Here is a 24306-nt window from a genome sequence, read left to right as displayed (position 1 = left end):
ATCAGCCTCCATCAGAATGGAACATCAACTGTTCCATTCCAGCAACAGTTCTTTGGCTTCATCATCATTAAATTACAAAGTTAAAATCTTTGCCAACAGCTAGGGATATTTTATGAACACTCTGTTCAGTCTTTATTCCCTCTCTTAATTTTAGTGTTTTGTGTATTTTAATTAGAAGGTTTTGAAAACGTTGAGCACACAGATCTTTTGAAAATTGTTCTTACTATTTTTCTTTTCTGTGTCTTCTTTTCTACTTTTTTTCTTTTTTTAAATTATGAGTATACCCTGATGATCATTATTTAGAGAAAAAGGAAGAGGTGCTTTCATTTACAGGAAATACTGCTTGAGCATGCTGTTTAATTAGCATCAGAGAAGTACCTACTTTGCATCTGTTCTATGAATTTTGAACGATCAAAATTATGATGTAGTGTATAAACTTTAGATGACTTTTCAATAGCTAAAAGTACTTATTTTTATAGAAAGTTGTTCTATGAGAATATTGTCAAATGATATAGCTGAATATACAAACTAAGGGAAATATATGCTTTGTGTCCTGCCTATATCCCGCATTACATCTTTTAATGCATTTTATTCATAAACTGTTCAATTCAGTTTTCATACAAATAATCAAGATCTTTTTTGAACAGCATTAAAACTGTATATGTGAAGAAGAGTGATGAGTTCCTTAGGTGATGTTTGGAACTCTTTTTATCATTAACCCTTGAAATTCCTACTGGTTTATAACTATTTTATCCCTCCTAGTATTTCCTAGTGGTTTCTAGCCATTCCACCAGGAAGCACAAAGCACATGATAAGGCAATTAAGGCCTTTCTGTTCATGTTAGTGATAAGTGACGTAGCTGGCAATTGTTCCCAGACTGTAGTAGTGATTAGCATTCAGCACCAGTGTATCGACAAGTATCTGCACTGCGGCTGTTACATGAAAATAGGTTCCAACACAGTAATCTCAGACCTGTCAGTAGTCATGTAAGTACCAAATAGGAGAATATTAGAGAACAACGAATTTTTGTTTTGATGTTTGGCTGTGTAAGATGATTCTCAATAGAAAATAACTGTTCAGATATGTTTTTTCTCACAAGACATTATATTAGGATAACAGGAAAGAGCTTATTTAACTGGATGGAAGTCAGGAAAGTTAGCGTTAAGGTGTAAGATAAATTCACAGCACGCCCTATTGTGTGGATATAGTAGCATATCAGGCTTAAGATCATTTAATTTTCTATAATATTTTAATTGTGCAGGACAAGATTTTTACATTAAATATTAGTAAGGTGATTAAGTGAGATTTAAGCAATACTTAATGCCGGGTTGCTGTCGGAGTGAGATTTTTAAACTGTGTTGGAGGACTCCGCATAAGTCATTGCAATTAGAGAACTGTCGATTACGTGTGTTGATGAGCATACCTGATGTGATCCTTCTCACTGTTCGAGCATGTCAGTTGTATTCTCCTGACAGAGCTTGCATAGGGGGCAGAACAACTTCTAGGCACACTTTTTACCTCAAGAGGAAAATAGCTCTGCCAGCAGAGGTCAGAGGAAGCTGCGCAGGAAATCTATTATGTCTTCCTTTTAGTGACTCATTTTGCCTCCATTCAGATGAGATCATAACTCCTTTGTATGGCAATTTCCGCTTTTGTTGAATTGTTGTTTTTTGAAAAATCCGTTATTCATGAAACTACTCCTTTTATGATTCTCAAGAAGAGGATAGTCTCTAAAATGTCTTATATAGTGGAAGAAAACAGTTCCTTCAGAACTGTCATGTTGCGTTATACTGAATTGCCATGGACACAACAGAAACCTCTGCATTGGAAGTGTTTTTTTCTTTAGTGCTTTGTTCCAGGAAGATATATATCTGTCAGTATTATTGTTGTAAATGTCTTGTTTGTTTTTTCGGTAGAACTTCCTTGGATCTTTGTTCGCATTAAAAATTCAGGCACTGCAAACTTCCCAAGGAAGAGGGAACCACAGAGGCAATAGAATTAGGAACATTTCAAATAATTTTAATCTTTGTTACCCTCCTGTTTACCTGTCACTGAAAAGAACTCAATCTTTCTGTACTTTTAGACTGAGAGCTTCTGTGTTACCCCTCATGAACTTTGTCAGCTTTGTTTATAACAGAACACAGACATATAGCTACAGTGGTGAAACTGTTCTGCTGATGCCCCTGGAGCTGGCAGAATATAGCTTTACTTTTATTTACCAGAAGGAGGAAACTAATTTTACTTTTCCACAGTACTTTTCAAATGGGAATTTCATCTCAAAAGTGATGAATAACACCATAAACATCATATAAGACTTCCTTGTTTTTCCTCTGTAGCACCGTGTAAAGGTACGAGTTTTAGTACTTATTTTAACAGTTAAGTGACATTAGATAGACAAGTATTTCTATAGTTAACCTGTTTACATATTTTCTTTTCTTTACAATATTATTTTTTTCTTCTTATCTGCCTGCTTTACTGATGTTACTGTTATTTTAGAGGGAGAAACATGAGTGATATAACCAAAGCTTTGTATTTCTCCTTTGTCTATTTGATGTACACCTATAAATGCAGTTGCAAACCCTTGCATGTTTCCTTCTCCAGTCCTCTGTTTTGCCATAAGATTGATACTGCTGCTGAGCTTTACTACTGGCTGTAAGAGAATAAAAGGCCAAAACACACATTCCCACTTAGAAGTGAGTCAGGAGAGTGATGGGTAGCAATCCTTTCCCCTTGCCTTATAATTTTGATAGGCTTAAGCTCAGTAATGTAATAGGATTTATCATCACAAACTATGTCATTAACTTACTATACTAACTTCTTTTATTTTTTCGTTTTTAAAACGCACTGTTTTTTCCCATGGCATTTGCATTTTTTACAGTTATACCTTCTCTTTTTCTTCTTTGTTGTTGCACCTGAAACTCGTATTTTATCATTTACTATAGTGTAATATAAATTTTATGGAGTGCAGATAGGTGTAGGATTTGTCCATTCAGTCCTCAAGTTACAGTTTTTTGGAGCATATCTACATCATCTGGTTGCTGCAATATCTGTAATAAATAATACTTTTCAACCTTTTTACATGACGGGACTGGACCAGTTTCCTTGGTACTGCATGTACCCAGCAGGTACAGCACAAGCGTGTGCCTGTTACAATCTTGGTAGCAGAAATTTTTACTTTTGGATTATACTATCTCTTTATTTTATGCAAAATCTATAGCTTGCAGTGGGATATAATAGTACACCTATAACTTTGGGTTATTGATTGAGGGATTAATTGATATCTCTGAATTGTAATGATTGATGGTCTTCCTCTTTGTGACTTTACAGAACAATCCTATCCCTGTCTGTAAAATGACTTGCAGAAGTATAATCTTTTCATTCCTGATAGAGAGGTAGAATCTGAAAATAGAGGCTGTCTGTAAAGCATACTGACAGCTTTTAAAGGATTGATGAACTAGTATCACTTATATTTAATATATAATTTGTTGTGGGAGGTGGAAGAAGAAATAAGAAGGAAAGCTTTTTTTTTTTTAGTCTTCTGTTATCATTAGGACATGACATTTTAAAATATGTATGATGTCCAACTTCAAATGATAAAGTAGATTAATCTTAAAGTACAAATAGTGAGTTTTAGTGATAATCCCAGGATACTACACAGCCATCATGGGCCATGGAGATACTATTTCTATTTGCCTTTGAAAATTTGATGTGAGGCTTATTTAAGATATTCTGTCTCTGATATTTTAATTGCAATATTCATCTAATTTTAATTTCCTAATTTTAATGTCATTTCTTGCAGTGGTATTGAGAAAATCCGTTTTCTTTTTAGGTCTGTCACAGATTGACTGATGCTGGATGTATCACTTGATCTTTCCAAATCTCAGTACTGTGTATTTAAAAGCAAAGTCAATGTAAAATTATTTAGCATTCTAGTAAAAGATGCTGTAGAATTAAAAAACTGTTAATACTTTAATTTGATTGTTCAGAATATTTGCCATGATAGTTCTTTGTGAGATAACAATTTGACCTTTTTTCAACCCATCAGACTGGTCATTGATAAATACAACCATTTTATTTACATCCAGAAGATAGTATCCAAGATCCATGCACAAGGATAATATGCTGTTTGAAAGACACTTCATCTAGAAGACAATGTTTCCTATGGACCCATCACTAAAGAATTTAGTGCAACAGATTCTAAAATTATAAATACACGAAGACCACAAATTATTAATGTATTAAACAAATACATTCTTTAACTATGGCATCAAACTATTTTTTTTTATTCACAAGTAGATGCATGAGAAGGAAATCATGTTTGGTGCAGTAGTGTTCAAAGCTATATGATAACTGTAAGAACCTCATCATGATGTTTAGAGATATAGAGTTGAAGAAATACAACCTGTATTTTGCTGAATTTTTCTGGAAGGTCCTCAAACTTATGCTATACTTTTGCTGCCTACGAAAAAATTCTTCAGATAATTTCTCAACATAGCATATCATTTTGATTAAGTCTCAGCAAGCACTGTCATCTTCAGTTTTAATACTTATTCAACTTCACAAGCAGAGTTCTTTTCTGTTTAGCTCTTGCTATTTCTATTGTAGTCTTACCCAGTAATAATTTTGACTCCCCGTTGAACGTTGTAATGAGGTTGAATGAAAGTGCCTACATTAGTGAGAAAAACACTGGTCTTTCCAGTGTGAGAAAACCCTTACGTTTCACATTTGTAGATAATTTTATCAATTGTAAATTCATAACTCTATAAAGTCACGTTTTTGTTTCAATTTAATAAGAAGGCAGAGTTACTTGGTTTTGATTACAAGTTACCTATGGCATACTGTGGACAGCACATAATAAATGATGGTTTAGATAACATATCTAGAAAGGGCTAGGGAGAGTTATTCCCCTATTCAAGTGAGGACTCCAGTAGAGGTTCCAGTGCTTCAGAGGCAACCTTTCCTGCTGGTCTTCAGCTGAAATGCTTCATTTCATGGCCAAACTCTAAGCAGAATTAACCTATACTCCATAGACTAACTGCATACCTTTTTTTTCTGGTTCTCAAGTTAATACATTACTTTTATTATATTTCACTTTGTCTTTGACCACTTTTTCGCAATATTTTGCAGTATGTGAGCTCAGCACTTTTGTTTGCATCTTCTCCTTAAAGTATAACTTTTTTAGATGCTATAAAGATTTTTAAATAACAGTTTTTAGAAATCTTACATGCAAATAATTTTGGTTGTTTTGCTTTTTTTTTTCTTTCTTATTGTCTGTTTCAATTTTTCCCTTTTTGACAACTATGTAGGTAATTATTTGTGTTCGTGTTCTTTTATATGGATTTTTACTTGTTTTCTTTCTTTTCCTCTGTCCCACCACACAGCAATTTTAGGGTTCACTGTTTATTGTTGCTTTCTTAAATGTAGGGGAAATGTTGTCAGGAGTATTCATGAGACATGGGGAAAGATGTAGATTCTCACTACTAAGTCTCTTAATATTACTGTCATATCATTCATAGGATGTCATGAATGGTCTGCTGGTTGCAGCCCTGAAAGTAAAAATGCGATTCCACGTTCATGTATTTTGTTATGATTTTATGCTTGAAAAGAAATTGAATCAGTTGGCTTCCTGTTTCATGCCCTCTTCAAAAAGATACACTTCCTCAGTGGAATGAACAGCATTACTATTCCTTTTCTATTAAAATGGATAAATGTCTTCAACAAATCAAATTCTCCTCATATTTTGAAGTCTACCTGGTTGTTAAATGTTTTTAGTTGTTTTTCCCCTCATAGGCAAAAATCATGAGTGAACGTGTAAGAAGATAAGGCTTTTTGGATTGAAAGGATTTTGCTTTAGACTCACATGGATATCTTATTCATGTTGTTTAAGAGTTAAAAAAGAAATCTCACACTGTAATTGAAGATCTTGTTCTTTCATTTAAGGATATTTGTAGATATGATATGTAGGTTTTGGCATTTGTCCATGTCCTTGTACTAAGAAAAGGTCCTATCTGCTTATGAAAAAAGATTAAACCCATGAAAGCTGGAGAATACACATTCTTCTCTTTGCCAAAATATGGTAAAGGTCTTCAAATGTTCTGTGCAAAGGGGTGTTTATTTTTTTCATTTTTTTGTTCCAACTGTTTTAAACATACTTCTTTTATCAATACAAAATGAAAATAAATAGCATGTTATGAAGTGCCAGATATTTCCATGTTCAAGTTCCATCCCACGTAAGCTAGAGTGAAAGATGGCAGCATGTAACTCTGGTCTAACCAAGATTATCTTTGACTTCGAGTCCTTAATACCCAGGTTTGGTGACATACTGTTTCATTCAGACAAGTATTGTGAGGAAGCCAACCATATTCTAAGGTATACAGGCGAAGAGTCACTTAAGTGCATTCTTTGCTGTTTGAACAACACAGAGAAAACAGAATGTCAGAACAATTTCCAGAATGCAAATCTGGATGACTTTATTGCTTTTTTCTGCTACATAGTGTATCAGTAACACAAAGGTTAGGCTCTCACACAAAGGTTAGTCTCTAAGTTTTCAACTGTTCAGAATTTAATTTAGCAACTCTTAGGGAGTTCAGAATTTATGCGATCACGAGTTGCATGAGAATGTGGAAAGCAACATTGAGGTTACAGAGCTTACTGTCACACCAGGACAGATTCTATGCAGCACAGACTATAAGGTAGAAAAGGCAATATCATATTTTTCTGACCTGTATGAGGGGAGCGAGGCATGGTTAGGACTAGCCCTAGAAGGTCCTGCTTTGAGCATATGTTACTTAATATTTTCTTTGTGCCATCTGAAACATTATCACTTTCACAAGCTCTTTGTAAGGATATTGCAGCAACACTCTGTGCTTTCCTGCAGGCTGTGTGGATGGATTGTCTGCCTTCTGCACGCTTTGAGAATTCATCAGATGGTGAGAAGTCATAGATAGATGTGAGACAAACCCACCAATTTTTTAAAGTAGGTGTCTGCCTGATTTGAGTGAAAAAGGAGTGTTCTTTTTGTACAAATCGTAGAAAGAACTGGTTGACTTACTGCACTATAGGGAATAAGAGGCAGGAGGTTTTTCCTCTCCCAGAGGTAAGGTGCATCTGTGCATATGCCCATAGCATAGTGTTCCACACTTAAGATAGTCAATACCTTTACCCTGCAGTCAAAACAATATGTAAATACATCCTATTCAGAAGCAGTGTTTCCCACTAGTTTTGTGCCTGTAGTAGTTTTCATACTTGTTGTTTTGCGCTTGGGTTTTTCAGGTTTTGGGTTTTTTCCTTCTGAAAATTAATTAGACTTCCTGCAAGTAATAATAGTTATTCAGAGACATAGTCTACAAATTGTGGATCAGTGGGAGGATCATAAACATCCTTAGAAATGCCCAGGGGCTGAGTGCACTGGTCTTGTTACCTACCAGCGATTTACATTTGAATCTTTGCAGTTTGTAGCCATGAAGAGTATTTGCGTGGGGGTACAGAGCGACTGCTGGCTGTTTGGCCTTCTGTTTTCCCCCACTTCTCAAATGGCACCTCTGCAAAATGCAGCCTTTTTTTTTTTTCTTCATATTATTCATCAATAATAAACTTCTACATGACAAACCGTTCAGCTGAACTTAGCACCTGTAATTTGGATGGGGTTAGAAAGTATGTTTTAAATTTCTGTTTCGTTTGAGTTTCTGAAAGCCTGCAGTGTGGCATTTCTACTGCAGTGTAAATTCTTTCATGTTTTTAGTAATGTAATACATGATCTCCCTACTTCTTAGCTTTTTATGGTTAGTTTTATTGTTCACTTAACCAAAACATAGATGTAGTGAGAATATTTTGATCCACTTTATTCTTCTAATAGTAATTGTAATAATTGTGATAATAAATTAACAGCTGCCCCCTACCCATGAGATACTGAAATGCAGTCTCCATGTAAGCTCTTTTAAAGTGTTACTGCTTTATGGAATAAAACTGTTTTATGAAATAGATTAAACTGTGATTAATGACATACTTTAGTAAAGGGTACTGAAACAAAATACAGTTCCTCCAGATCTTCTGCAGACCAGTGCTCATGTATAATGAAGTGATGTAGAAAAAAAGAAATCAAAAGATAAGCAGATCTTTGCAGAATATTTATTGTTCATAATATATTTAGTTTTTTTATTAAATAACTGTGTAAGTGTTGTCTAGAACCAGTATTATCACATTCAGTTTTAGAAACAGAAGGAAATAAGATAGCTCTGTTAAAGACATTTCACGGGTTATACTTCTCCTGTATTTGAACATTTACGAGGCTGCTTTATATAATTTCCTGGTTTAATTATGTCAAAAGTAATTAGATAATTAATGCTACACTTTACATTAACATTTACAGTAAAGACTGATTGGCTGTACACAGTGTGTATGTATACACTGAGGGTTGCCTCTACTGCATGCAGTTTCAAAGTAAATAGTAAGTTATGCCTACCTTACATTAACAGGAACACACATGAATGAGGATAATAAAAGGGGGAGACTAAAACTTTGTGGAGATGAAAGTCATGTTTTGAAATCTGAATTTAAGAATTTAATTTAGAAATTACTAATGCAAATAATTCATGTATGTGTTATAAAAATATTTTTCAATATAAAATACCTTTCTGCTAGGTTTATTTTTATTAAGGAGTATAGCTACAAAAAGGAGCTTTAAAATGCCTTAACTAAAAATGTTATTGTTACAGCAGATATTTCATAAATGTAATTATATTCCATAGCCTATGTACTCTACAGTACTTGTTACTCAAATCAAAATGGAATTCCTTAAATATGATAGGGTAATGACAAGAAGTTAACTGAATGCATGGCTCGTGAAATACAAAGTTTGTATTATACTGTTAATTGTCCTTCTATTTACACTACTAATACAGAAAGCCTTTCTTTTTACCTATCTAAATTTTATTTTGATGGTAAGGAAAATAAATCAATAAAAGTGAAAGAAAAGAGTATAAACTTGTCAATTTGAATGTCAGAGGGCTCAGCAAAATTAGGCGTTTTAACATCACCAAGAGCATTATTTCATTTCAAATTAATAAAAGAATATTTTTATTTGAAATATTACTTATTTTTACTGTTGAAATAGTAAAATAAAGGTCATTGTTAGCAACAATCTTGCATAGTAATATTAATACAAACTGTGATTCAAATTATGTGCAGTTTTATGTAAACCTTCCGAGATTATAATAATTCATAATGCATTTCTTGAGCTCTGTCTTAAAAGAGTCTTTCCTGTAACAAGGTTCACGCTGAATGTTTGTTAAGTAAAAAAAAATGGACTTCTGTCTCATTTTGAGACATCTCTTTCATTTTTTCATTTTTATTTTTGTATTTGTCAGTATCTTTTCTCTCAAAACAAAAATAAATTGTAATCCATGGAAGCTGAAGAATATGTATGTAGTTTGCGTAGGAATTGAGACCAGGGCAAGAGTTAAATGCAAATTCTTTTTCAGTATATCTTTAAAAAGAGAGATTTAATTCCAACTTATGCGGATGCTGACTCCAAATTTGTTCTTGGAAAAGTATTTTTACAAGTTAATGCATACACAGAATTACACATGTAATATACGTATAAAAACATGTGATGTATCTGTGTAAATACAACCATATATAACATTCGTGCCCCACGGCCTTAATGTGCATAAGGAGTCATTTTTTCCATGTGAACATTTATATCACGTGATTATCTAGCCAAAATTATTAACATGTGCAAGTTATCTATATTCAAATGTTCCCTGTGCCTAGCTTTTGTAATGCTTAGTTAAATCTTAAAAGTTGCTAATTATTTTGTTGTTGTTGCTTATTTATAGTTTTCCTTAATGAAATTTGGCTCCACAGATTCCCATTGAAGGAGAATTATAACCCAAAGTACAGATGTATGAAGACAATACGGTTTGCAAATATGTGGTTTAATAATAAATATATACAATTTTCCCCACTGAGCTAAATTTGGTATGATCTAAATCCAGGATCTTCACATTTAACAAGGGGGATGCAATTGTACCTTCAGTTGTCTCTTGGAATTATAGCTTTTTTTGGTAGGCTAGGTTGACTTTCATAACTGACCTATGTTAGCACCTATCAATCTTTTTGTTTCTGTTTGCTGAAATAATTGCTAATTCTGTCATTGCCTCCACTTATTCCAGTGTTCTTTTTTTCTTTCTCTTCCAGCAGTAGTTACTATTCCCTTGTGGCTATCTTGGTTAAAAATGTATAACTACAAGTTTACAAAAGGGTAAATCAGAAAGGAGATAGATATACATATAAATTAAACATATACATATAAATTGACTTGGGTGAATGTTAAGTTCTAAGCCAGGCACTTAACTTAGTTGTAGCTATTGCTATATTTCCTGAGGCCAGCAGCTTGATATTACCTTGTTCTGTTCTCTGATCCTTGTCAGAGACATAATGTCAGGCTCTGAGGGGAAGGTTTTGAATTGGCTTGTCAGAAGACTCTATTAGAATTAGAGGGCTATGGAGTCCTGTAGTAGTGCTTATTACATTTGAAGATATCCACCCACTATGTCCTCTTTCTAATGAAAGTTTCTGGTAATTACAATTTTTTTTATGACCTAGAGATATATCATTATTTAAATGTTTTCTCTTTAATTGTCCTTTACTTCCTTTCTCCTTTGAAAACAATTCTCAAATGATGTCCATGAGAGAGCCTCCCTGAGAATTTCATTGAGTAGTTCTTGCTATACAAGATTCTTTTTTATAGTTAAGCAACAGTCAATACAGGAAGGATCAAGCCTCTGCTGCTGGTCGTCTTTTGCAAAGCCAGGGATGCAAAGTAGTCGTAGCCCTTGATACCACTAATCTAGATTGTTCATCTAGATAGTCCAGAGGTGTTTTGCATAAGCCAAATTTCTTGCTGTTTTTCACCATGGTGAAGCTATTCAGAACAAACTGTAGGTCAGAACATGAATAAATATGCTCTTATTTTCACTGAGTTGAGACATTAATGGGGTTACCACAAGGATTTTAATTCACATGTGTCTCCCCCTCCTTCTTTTGCTGAGAAGAATGGAGAACAGAATAATTACCTCAGGATTTTAATTATAAATAATGTAGAAGGGGATGTTACAGTTTATTATTATTTTATTTTATGGCCATGGAAACTCAAAGGTGTTAATTTAGACACCGTACATTCATCTTCTATCATCTTTATTCGTTGCTGTTTGCCATGTTCATTAGTTATAAATATAGCAAGTAATTTATCATTCCACCATGTTTACTTGATTCACCTAGGTTGATGCTATTATAAGCTTTATCTTTCGTTTTACCTTAGAATTTTGCGATCTGCGAGTAAAGAGCATGTGCAAAACCGGTGCCAGGTTAGGTCAAGATGCACCATTAAAAATGCCCTCTTCTGTCTTTTCTTATCTCTATATGTGTAACTAAATATAGACTGAATATAAAAGATATCTCAGTTAAAAGATACATTATTTAAATTACTTAATGTTGTTAAGAGCAGAAATTTGGTTTCAAAGAAAGGTTGGAGAATCTCATGAAATAATTCTGTAACAGTGTGGGGGTTTTATTCCATGATTTTGTAGTGTGGAGAGCTTTCATTTGTTTTTGTGCATAAGCACGCTCATGTCTGACATGATTGCAGCTGTGAGATTCTAAGACATGATGGGCTTGGGGATAAGGGATGGCTCCATTTATTGTGTCTGTGTAGAGTAAGAATATGTGCATGTCTTCCATATGGACTCATTTGCTTTTGTTTTTCCTTATTATTTTTAGAATCAGCTGAATTACGAACAAGTGATTTTAAAAGGCACTGCTGAATAAATAGCTTGTGTACTGTCTAACTGAGCTGGAGCTGTTGGCTAGATTCTAAATGCAATAGGACTGTTTCTCCTTAAAAGTCATCCAGTATTACAGAGTCACATATAGAAGTATATAGGTATAGTACAGAAGAGTGTGTGTGTATAAATATAGAAGTTTATATAGTAGTGATATCTTCGGGTGGTTTGGCATTTACTTCATGTATTTACATTTTTCTAAGCTTTTGCATCAAATCTTACATCACTGGGAATGGTAAGAAGGACTTTCCTTTTCTTGGTTTGCTTTTTTTTTTTTTTTTTTGATGGTTGTTTTGGGGTTTGTTTTGTTGTTTTGCCTTGGGTTTTGGTTGTTGGTTTTTGTTTTGTGTTGGTTTTTTGTTTTGTTTTGTTTTTAAATTGTGAGCCTAGCTAGATGTTGTGAGTGTTTAAAATCTTCCTTCTTTTAAAAATTGTATGTCTCTACCATCTTATTACGTGTTTATATCTGAAGGAAAACTGATGTTTACTAAATCAAGTAAAAACTCATGAGAAAATTTGCATTTATAATGCTCTTAGGAAAATATTTTGCCATTACAGTTTAGTGTCTAGACCTGACGAGGTACCTTCTACTCTTCATTTTCATGTTAGAATAGTTTACATAATGGACTTTGATGCGCAGGAGTAAGATCTTACACAGAGTAATTATATCCCTAATCAGTGATTCACAAATTCTCCGTTACAAGATCATTAAGGAGATGTTCAAGGAAAAGGACATGGGCATGCAGCTGTAATTCAAAATTGGCAGAGAATATGATCACTAGGAGTTTCTTAAATCAGTGCTTGAATTTAGGATTTCTTAAATCCTCTAAACAAATGGTTTGGCTATTGGGTTTGCGGAACATGCAAGCATGCTTTTTGAATTAAGGTGCCTCAATAAACATTTAGGAGTCTAACTTTAAGTATGCATTTTTTTAAATTATTGTCAATTTCCTGTTTCATAGAAAATAGTATTTCTAGAGTCCTGAGAAGTCCTGGAAAGGAAGGTACATTTTTTCCATTACTAGCTGTCTCCTTCTGTCCATAAATTAATTTATTTTGAAACAAGTGCCGTGCTTATTTGAACATCCAGTTCTAGATGTCAAGCACTATACCAATAATAGTTTTCCGTGCCAGTGAGCCGCTTCGTGTACCAAGAGATCGAGTCCTTCCACCGATCAGTGCTTGTCAATAGAAGTGTGGATTGTTTCATGAGTCTCATCTATGTCTAAATTTATACCTACCATATTATACATACTAATATCAAGATACTAACACCCTCTGTATGTAACAGTTAAAAAAATACTGATATTATCTGACTACAGTAAAGGAAGAGTGAACTCAGATAAATGCTGAAGGATGTACCAGTGTAATTATATAGGGGTTTTATTGTTCAGAGCAGAAATTGAAATGCTTAATAAATAATAGATGGTTTAGGCATCAAAAATAGTATAAACCCCATCATCAAAGTGTAGAATTATTAGAGAAACAACTGATGAATGGCTAAATACTTCTATATATACTTATACTTACTTCTAAACCTTAGCAATAATATTTTATCCCTATACGTACAAAGTCGCAGCAAGGATCAGAAGAAACATCTGGTGCATGGTTCTAAAATCTTTTAGTAGCTGTGATGAACTGAAGTGTTTAAAATCTATATGTTTACAATCAGGCAAAACTGAAGTGTGTTTAGCAGAATTTTTCACTATATCTAACACAGAAAATGACTAAAAATTTTGCTGTATTTCTATGTGACAACTGTTAGTAAATGTTGAAGGGTGATTTATATTGCCGTAGTTCTTTTGAAATAGAAATTTGATATTTTTATGTTAATTTACATACCCTTCTGATCTTTACTGTATTGTTTCTGCACTGTTTTTTTGTACTTTGCCTCATTTGTAGTCTGCCTCATTTCTCAGTCCAGATTAGCAAGATGTTTCAGATTCTAGGTAAAAAATAGTTGCACTTTCTTTTACCTTCTTCATTCAATCTCTACCATTTTTGCAGTCTTGCAGCTTCTCACTTAAAGCTTCACTTTTCAAATGATCAGAATATGATAGCTGTGATAGCAAATTTGGTGGATATTTGTGAGTGTAGAAATATTAAAATATGGAATTCGACAGTGTATTTTAAGAAAGGGACTAACAGCTGTCATATCTCCTCAGCACTTTACCCTCTTCCTTTGGAAATCACAAATCGGTTGATAGGAGTAACCATAAAGTTCCTATTGCTGATCGTCAAATTCTTTCTCTTTTGACCTCCTACAAAAAGATCTCAAGAGCAAGAAGGAAAGTGGCTTTTTTTAATGGTCCTTACAAATCCTTCTTTTCTATATCATAGAATTGGAATGGTTCTGCTGGATCACCTTTATTTCCACAGCTTTGAAAAGAGAGACCTCCTGCAGATGGTATAGAGTTGAGAACTTAAATTTTGTTCTGAATTGCCAAATGAATGCTTAATACACGTGTTACATATCTTGTAGAAATCAACTGTGGCAAAGATAATCTGAAAACAAATGACAAGTGTTAGTGTCCATTTGTCATATCAGTCCTAGATATAGATAGATCCATTTTAAAATGTAGTTTTCAGAGACTGATTTTGAGCATTCCTACTTGGAATGCTGAAATGGGATTTGGATTTTAAATTTGGATTTAAATCCTAAATTAATCTGGATGAAGTTTAGTATGTTGTTAAAATAATGCTGTAATCCGGCCAGCAATGTCAGAGGATGAATATCTCAATGCATTTCTAATATCCTGTATTAAGCTTTCAAGTTCTAGTCAGCTTCGATGAAAAGTGTCATTGACACAGTAACAGCAAGTCCCTTTGCACATTTCTATTGGCTATCCGTTCCCCTGAATTTAATTGAGATAACTACACCATGTAATTTTCTGCATTGATTTGTTTTAGAAGCACATCATTGTGTATTTTGGACACGTTTATCAAAGTTTATACTGAAAATTGGACACTGTTGAGTAGCTGTGAGGTTCTGTAATGTTAACATTGTGTATTAATCTTGAAAAATTCTACTCCAGTCAAATGCATATTGAAGAATACTCTCAGGCTTCTCTTGGACTTGCAGATCCACAGCCATAAACAAAAAAAACCCAAAAAATCTTAAAATTGGAAGCCTCAGTCTCTTTGAAGTCAATGGAAAATGGGGTCCTAAGTGTTTATGCTTATAGTCCGTGCAAGTTTTACTGTTAACATCTTATCAGATCTCCTGTATGTTTCAGCCATAGGACTTCTTCCAGTAATTGTTTTCGTCAAGTTGTAAGATTTCTAGTTAAAATATAACATATCATTCAGAACAGGTTTATAGCTGATCTATTACTGTGAAGCTAATGTAAAGCTAATGGAGAGCAGCTTTTTAAGGATTCTCTTGGGAAGTGCAGAAATGTCCTAGTCATTTATCTTACCTTCTTTTGTCTAAGATTTTTCAGGAAAACAACAAGTGCAGTGCTTCTTTGGACAATGGGTTAATAGCCATGAGGAACCAAAGAAACCTCTATACTTGTTGTGACTGGGAAAGCATAAAACATGGGATAGAACTCCTTTGCCGCAATTTCCGTCAGGAAGATCAATTCACTTTGGAATCTGGAGTGGATTTTATGAGTTTATAAATTAGATCCTGTCTAATGCAAAACAATGGGAGTGTTTTTGATACCATCAGTGAGGCATAGTTGTTTTTAAAATAATGTATATTATCTACTTTTTTGTAGATTATTTTGTATTGAGAAGTGTCTTTTCAGCAATTCCAATAGTGAAATTATATTATAATTATATGATGTCTTTCAGGTAGAGGCATCCCAGATTACTATAATCAATAGTAAATAGTCACACTTTTGTGAAACCCATCCTTGACTCTGGAATGTTGGCAGGTATTCATAGAACACCATGCAACAAATTAGATGAGGAAAGGAAAAGAGGGAGATTTTAGATAGGTGGAGGGGGAATTATTTTGAATTTAGCAAGAGGATAGGGTTAACATTCTACTGTCACTGACACTGTCATTCAGACCTTACTGGCCAGAGTAGTTAGTGTTCCTGCTTTCTGTCTTCTTAAAAGATATTTCATCTGAACAATGGTGCAGTCAATATAGATGTCTAATTTTCTATGTATAATACATATTCTGCAATTGAGTGAATATCTATGATTTTTTACTCTTGAATAATTCCGCATGTAACCAGCTCATTTTTTTCTTTTTTAAATATTTATAAAAGTGAAAAGTATAAATGAAGCTACTCAAAATACATTACACTTCCCTGCAAATGTAATTTGAAACTCATGAAACATTAATGCATAAAATATGGAATGTTGTTTTTATGCTATACAGAAAAAAATTAGAAAAGTTAAGTTTCTTCTCTATGTTATTAAAACCGTGTATCATAGAGAATTCGTGGAGTATTTGGTTTCTTCCATTCCCACACTTCTGAATCATGTTTTCATGAGGGATACTCATGGAACTACTCATAGACTTTTGTGAGTGCATATGTGTGTGTAAATTTTTAATAATACTTTCTTCAGAACTAGATAATCTCATAAAACCAACACCCATATAACCAAGGTTGTTTTAATAATTATTCTCTCCCCATACCCAACTTGCATGCGCACACATCTAGTAAAAACTGCTTTTGACCGAAGAAGCCTTTCTGAGTTAAAACCTACACACACACTGGTGGCAGAATGACAACAAAAGCAGAAACCGAGAATTTTTGTATTTGTTTGTTTAAACATGATTTGCTAATTCCATGCTGTGAGAAATTTGCATTCCAAATTACATCTTTATTTAAAAGCATAAAGAAAAATCTTAATGTTTGTACTTTAGAGTGGGCAGAACCGTAATTAGGTAGTAACTAAAAGAAATGAGAGGTATTTTTTTAAGTCCCCCAAAGAGTCAAGTTTTAATATAAAATTCTAATTGTAAAATGGTCTAGATTTAAGCCAAAGCAGCAATTTGTGAAAAAAAAAACCCCTTCCTCTAGTAAATCTTTCCTCAGCTTGGTTCCAAGGTTCTAAGCCTCATGATTTCAGATGTAAATTATTCCTGAGCATTTAAGCTGAAGTTAGGTTTCTATTGCATGATAGTTTTTAGGACTAAAATGAAATAATGTCCTTGAGAAATGCCGCTTCAGCTGAGAGAAGGTTTTAGAATTGGAACAAAATAAGCACTTGTGATAAACAGTAGAGTGGGAATCGTCCCAAACTCCTGCTGCGATGTACTAACAGATAGAAATAAATGTTTTAGAATATCTGTTTGCACTGTCATTTTAATTTATTATATTTGTAATGATCTAGTATTATTTTAACTTGAGAAAGACCCCTTACTTGCAGTATTATTTTTTTCAGTGGGTTAATTTAACTTTCCATTGAGTTGAAAGAAACAGTAGTTATGGGGGCAGAAATACAACAAATAAGCAACATAGAGAAATAGGAAAATTACATTCATCTTGCAATAATTGCAGGTAAAATATATGAAGGAAATACTACAGGTATACGTGCTGCTTTTGATGAGAAGAAGATCTCAGGAGCACAAACGTGACTAGGAAGAAAAAGATATGCAATATGTTGAGGAACAAAGTAGCAGCTAATCTCTCCCTATAATCCAATTGCACTTGTTCACAGAATACTTCAATTCTAGATATCCTTTTATAGAAAGAGAGAATATGAATTAGAATGACATTTACAGAAATTAAACATACTCGGGGAAGATGAAGACTAATTTATGATCTAGATTTACTTACAGTATTTGCCTTATGATCTAGCTAAATTTACAAAGAACTGCTTCTCTTTTTATGGATATTTGCTTATTTTTGTAAATAAACATTAAACAGACCATTAGAAAGATGTGTCTATTTCTTCTAAGTATTTTCTCTAATTTTCTCTAAAAAGTAAATGTATACTCTTGGACTGAGCAACCAAGAATTTGTTCAGTGCATGACACTACTGAAAAAGTAAATTCGTATTTCACCATATGTACGTATGGAACCTAATCCTGAGCTGTTGAGGTTACTGATAGAAATTCCACTGGCTTTCTTTGAGGGTATGTATGTGCAATCAGTAGAGATTTGCTGTGTAAGGCAACTGTCGGAGGCTGAGCCTGAGTCTGATGTGAACAAACACCTGTCCACACTCATGACATTTTGGTAGCTTGTTCTGTCTTGAACTTGTGGTTGGCATTGGGTATGTAGCCAGGGACTTTCCAAGAGTTGTCGGATATGATGGAGTGTGGCTGTAATTTCTAAGTGCATGCAGGCATTATCTTGCCTGTAACTTACCTCGTTGTTTTTCTGCTTGATTCCAGTAGACTTTGGTGCCATCTTTTGTTGATCCTGATTTTTCTCCCAGATTTTCATTATACTGCCACTTCAGTTTAAGGGTGGATGGCACGGCCCTACTTGCATTAATACAAGCCTACTGTAGCAGTGTATTTAGCCTGCCACACAGAGAAATAATAGGTGGCTTGTACTCTTCATTGGCTTCTCTCTACAGGAACTTGTGCTTTCAGAATACCCTGTCATCAACTCCAAGCCTATAGTCAAATGAACAGCTAAAATAGCATGAAATTTTCATAGGCATAGAATCCAGAGCCTAGACGGAGTTTTTTTAAAGAGTTTAAAGTAATTGGTGAGCAATGAAGACAACGGAAGATAGTAATTTAAATACAGTTTTAAGGGAATACAGTGATTTGCTTTAGAGAGACTAAAATGTAGAATTGTGCCAGATTAGGAAGAATTAGTTAGATTAGATGGAACCTTTTTTGTAAAGGTGTTTCTCTGTTAAGAGAAGATAAAATAAGATTACACAAGCGGTTGGAAGATTTAACAGAAAGAAAAAAACCCCACCAACTATTACAGAAGATTCATGGCATGAATCATGATTAAACTTGTGCAAATAAAAGAGGAAAAAGGAAAACTGAATAACAGATAAAAAAGCTTCATTCATTAATCTCTGGGCAATCTCTTCAGAAACAATTCTATGAGGTGGAATAAACAGAGGATAATGCAATTAAATGCTTCTACTGTCAAATTGTTTGGTTTGTTTTTTCTAAGTTTTGATGCCGTTTTGTATAATCAGTGAGACTTTTTCTTTCCTGGTGTAATTTAGTTCTGGCAGTCACAGCACCATGTGAATCTTTAAACTTAAAGCCGTGGTTTTTGGCCTCCTTATATTCAGTTACTCTAATTGGCATAACAGCCACATCAAGTGCTAATTCTTGCTATCTAGACAGTTAGCATGCATTTTATCCTCCCACTACGTTTGCCAGGTAAACGCTTTTTATTAGCTGGGTGGCACATAAGGTGGTTACCATCCCCCCACCTCCAAAGACTGTGAGAAGTGAGAATATAAACAGAGTACGTGTCATCAGAGAAGGAGGGCAACGAAATAAGATAATAGAAAAGTGAAAGGGTTGGGAACCTTGCTATAGGTAGTTGGAGGCGTTTGCGTGAGAGGAGTTGGAATGAGGGTCGCGGAGACAGGACATGGAGTGGTAGTGTGGGTAGCAGTGCATGTTTGGTCATGGTTCTGCTTCCCATGAAGATATTTTGCATGTGTTTATATATGCTCAAAGCTCCTCAGTGCAGATTATCTCCTTGCAGCATAAGGGAGGGGATCAGAAGTGGCATAGCATAATCACTGAACATCTGGCATCCACAGTAGATGTTATTCAGCTCCCAGAACTGAGCCAAGGCTTTCAGTTTGGTAAATCAGAGGACTTTTAGGTGATGCTGACGTGGTAGGTGAGTGCAGCAGGGGGTTATGCAAGTAGGTTGTCAATAAATGGAAAAGGATTAGGGAATTAGCTGATACAGAGTTTAGGAGTCTAGGATTTTGCAGCATGCAACGGTGAATATGAGCCACTAATGCTAAGTTAAAGCAATTTGAATTGTGTCCTCTGGTCATGGTGGGTGAGATCCCTCAAGTACTGAGCATCCTCCTCTGAGATGCAGAGTTTCATCAAATCTCTGCTGTCTGACTTGGGAACTGAGGGTAACAAACTGCTCTCCAGTTTGAACCCTTATTAAGCACCACAGTTTCTTGGACTGTTGCACCTTTGTCAAGGCTTTTAAAGACATAATAATGTATTGGTGAAAACATACGCAGTGAAATTACTTTGTTTCTTTTATTTTTTTTATAGTTTGATTCCTTTTCAGGGGAGAAGTATTATACTCACTGAGCCCAATTTTGAACTTGCTTATGCTAACACAAATAGGATGAGAGTGATGCCCATGGAAGTAATTAATTTTCTTTGTGAGTAAGCAAATGTCATAATTGCACTCCTTATTTTTTATAAAATCCATTTGGCATGAAATGAAGGTTGAGTTCTTTCCATTTTTTTCTTCCTATAGTTTTTAAAAAAATTAAATTGCGTATGTATTTTAAGCTTATGTTCATAATTGCTTTAGAAACTCCCCTTTTTGCAGCACAAATTTCAATATAGCCAGGAGCATACAAAGAAACCAGGAAACCTTCCTGCATTGTCAAAGACGCCTTTATTCGATAGCTCAGAGCAGTTATTTTGGGTATTAGGTAGGTTTCTCACTTCTGCATCCAAATCACTTTCTGAATTTCTTATCTGTAAAAGGGCAGTAAGAGCACTGTCCAATTTTCCTGACAGATAGGGAGTTAAGTACTTAAAAAATGGTGGTTGTGCAGGTAACAAAACCAAATAGATAATCTTTGCTTTTTCAATATCTGTTTGTATAACTGGAGGTGAGACCAAGAATTTTGTTGTATAATTTTATACCTTGTACCTTACTGACCTTATGGATTTTAGGCTTCAACAAAAAAAGAAAAATTGCATTATTTCATTTGTACTAGCACCTAGAGGGCTGTGGCCTAATATGTTAGATACTGTGTTAGTATACAACAAAACCAATGTATGCTGTAAAGAGTTGATATTCCAATATGTAAACTCGGTAAAATTAGGTGAATGCAGGAAGCAGACGGAAAATTACAATTTGGTAGCAAGATTAATGTGACCTAAATAAAAAAAAAAATCCTAAATATGTTTTGCTTTTTAAAGTAATTATCTCCATTTTTAAATAGCATTTTCAAGCAGTTGTCACAAACACAGGAATGTTACAATTGGCTATCTCAAAATATTACAAATGTTCCCATTCATTTCAGGAAGGGCAGGATTTTACTAATGTTTTAAGCAAAATGCATACAGATGTATTTATGTTCTGTTAAAACCGAATTTTGATTGGAATATGAAGTTTTCTGTGACATCATAGTATAAAATAGATTGTGCATATTGTCTCATTCTTTAATACGTGTATATTTTTAAAGGATGTTCTATATGTTAATAGGTGAGATATTCACCCTGGCAGGGCTTGTACTTGAAAGGATTAAGAGAGCTGTCAGTTAAACACACACAATCTGATGTTTCTAAAATAGGTATTTAGAAAAGGGTATTTTTATTTATCTTAGAGGGAGACAAACATATAACATATTAATCTAGCAAATCAAAGATTTATTTTCCAAAATGCATCATAATTTGTATGTTGTTTGTATGACTAAGTACAACACTTCTGGACAAGGTGGGATTGGATGGGTGTGGAGGAGGAGATCATTCTTTATCTTTTCTTTGACTAGACAGATAATTTTTTCAGAAAACCAGAGCTGTTAGTGGTGAACCAAATGAACTTTCGTGATGTTGATTGAGAAAAGCAGTAGTTTCTTATTGAGAAAATATTTCTTGTTGCATACAGAACATTTCTTTTCCTCATTTTGTGGCTGAATTAAACCATTATTTTATTTTACTACACCAATCCTTTAGAGTAATCCTAGTCATATTACAGTAACGTAGAATTTCCTATGTTGCATGTGTAGGTGTGCTACAGTGCTGCCCTAAAATTAAGTATACTAGTTACTTCTGCAATCACATGTATGCTTATAAGAGTGTATTTTCATACCTTCTTATGTTCATAGGTTCTTCTCTCTAATTTACATAAACACTTATGCCTAACTTGGTCAGAACTGTGCACATTGATCATGAAACCAAGCAGGATCTGGCAAATCACACTTGTCAAAACCTCCCAAAGAAGCTCTTAGTATGTCTTAAAGCATTAGAGTCAGGTATATGTTTTCCATAGTATGTGGCACAAAGCCATAATCATGAAAGCTGTGCCATGCAAGAAAAGATTTGCAGTTTTATTGAGTTTATGTGGGTGACTCTGTTTTTATACAACTTCACATTTTTTGAGTGTTAATTAAAAAAATAATAATAAAACAACTAAAAGAAACAAACCAAACAAACAATATCCTTAAATATATATGTTTAACAAAACCATGAACATTCCTTATATTTAGCAATTAGTTAATACATTTTGTTTCTAGATCCCAAATAACAAACCAAAGTTGAACAGTTTCCTCCTTTTTCTGATAGAAAAACTAGAAAAGGGCACCTCAAAATCACCAAATATTTTTAACTAGATTTTAAAATGACTATGGGGTGTCCTGACTTAAAAATGAGTGTGTCTACACACAATTATGTATATAAGTATATACACATATTGAGATGTTTATGTTTTTATAGGATTATTTAGAATATTGGTGGGCTAAATTTTTTTTCAGTCCCATACTTACGTGTTACCTTTAGAATAAGTAAGCACCTAATAATTTTTTATTTACTCCGTGGAACATTTTTTGTTTTGATGTCAGCGAGTGTGGGTGAAATTCTAAATAAATCTGAAAATCTATATATGCTGTAAAAAAAAATTCATTGCAAAATACAATATGGTGTGTTACAATTTTTAATGTACATATTGTGTAAGTGGAAAATATGTTTCTCAACTTTATAGTACGCTGGATTTTCAAAGATTTTATTTTGATGCTCTCATAACAACTGGAAATATCTAAAATGGGTAAGACTAGAAAAAGCTTATTTATAGGGCATGCATTTTTATTCATAATTATCTTGACTTTATAATGAGGCAGTAAAATGAGAATGTTGCTAATAAAAATTTAATTGTATTTTGTATTGACTTATTGCTGAGATTTTAGATAGCATTTTGGTGAAAGGATTGACAAATTGAACAGTGTTACCCCTACATTTATGCTTCACAAAAGCTGGATGAATGGATATCAGTAGGCTGCTAAAAATGTATTATTGTAAGATAAAACATCATATTAATTTAATATCATGAAACAGATGCTACATTAAAACTTTGAGACATGTTTGTAAAATGTATATCGAAAACAAAAGCTACAAAAAATATGTATAAATACTGAATTTTTATCTTGGGTGTGATTCTTCACTCATAGCAATAATTCAATGAGAAATAAATTTTTTTACATTAATGAGGTCGTATCAGTTTAAAACTTGTTTAAACAGGAGGAAAGGTAGGATATAATGGCAAATACCCTTCATTTGAAGACATTTTGATAAACTTTTTAAGATGTACAAATGCCATATTTTATTCTTTCAGAATCCTTGGCATTTAGATACTCTCTCCTACACTTCATTTCCATAGGCTGAATAATAATACAGTGCAGCACATAATGAATTTCTGTATACTGATGTGGATGACAGGTTGAACAATCAAGATCATGTCCTGTTCAAGACCAACTATTTTATCTGTCCATGCTGTACCCTATTTGCTTTAGCCAAGTGGGCTTTTAAAATTATTGTTACTTATAGATGTTTTAAGGGAAGGTAAAGAATTGCAGACACACGTCGAAGAAGTTGGTTTGCTACATTAGCCTGGAAAGAAAGGAATCAGATGAAAACACTCACTTTGATGCAGTCTAAGACAATATTTCCATACGAGCATAATACCTGCATTTGCTTAATCTTTTGGTCTGAAATGCGCTACGCTGAACGTGGTATATTCTGTGGGAGAATGATAAACGTGATTTCCTGTTATTTTACCTTTAATTCTTTGTATTGTACATTCGAAACAGATGCAGAGCATTAAAAATCGTGATGAGCTGTATTTCTTTTTAATATTTTTTTTAACTTTTTATTTTAAAGTCATGGTAACTAACTTGCTTCATTCTTTTCCTTCCTTTTATAGGGTAGCAAAATATTATAGTGTTTATGCACAAAGCAGAAGTATTATTTATATATATTTTTTTTAATTACAGGTAAAGATTATAGTTCCCAACAGCACAGCAGGTCTGATAATAGGGAAGGGAGGTGCTACAGTGAAGGCTATAATGGAGCAGTCAGGGGCTTGGGTGCAGCTTTCCCAGAAACCTGATGGGATCAACTTGCAAGAGAGGGTTGTCACTGTGAGTGGAGAACCTGAACAAAACCGAAAAGCTGTTGAACTTATCATCCAGAAGATACAAGAGGATCCACAGAGTGGCAGCTGTCTCAATATCAGTTATGCCAATGTCACAGGTCCAGTGGCCAATTCCAATCCAACCGGATCTCCTTATGCAAACACTGCTGAAGTGTTACCAACTGCTGCAGCTGCTGCAGGGCTATTAGGACATGCTAACCTTGCTGGAGTGG

At 34.0% G+C, this 24306-nt stretch overlaps 1 protein-coding gene across 3 annotated transcripts in view; it reads left to right on the top strand.

Annotated features, from left to right (window-relative positions):
• The window catches only part of NOVA1 (NOVA alternative splicing regulator 1), a 157394-nt gene that overhangs the window by 130390 nt on the left and 2698 nt on the right, over window positions 1-24306 (top strand). For all 3 annotated transcript variants that reach the window (XM_074585047.1, XM_074585046.1, XM_074585048.1), the window contains one exon: window positions 23934-24306. This exon is cut by the window's right edge and continues 2698 nt beyond it. In XM_074585047.1, coding sequence (XP_074441148.1) covers window positions 23934-24306 — 373 coding nt within the window. The remainder of the gene's footprint in view (window positions 1-23933) is intronic.

This window comes from Larus michahellis, chromosome 4 (assembly GCF_964199755.1).
Source record: "Larus michahellis chromosome 4, bLarMic1.1, whole genome shotgun sequence".
NCBI classification, from domain to species: domain Eukaryota; kingdom Metazoa; phylum Chordata; class Aves; order Charadriiformes; family Laridae; genus Larus; species Larus michahellis.
The sequence above is the reverse complement of the archived record's forward strand: the minus strand, read 5'-3'. Positions and strand labels throughout refer to the sequence as shown.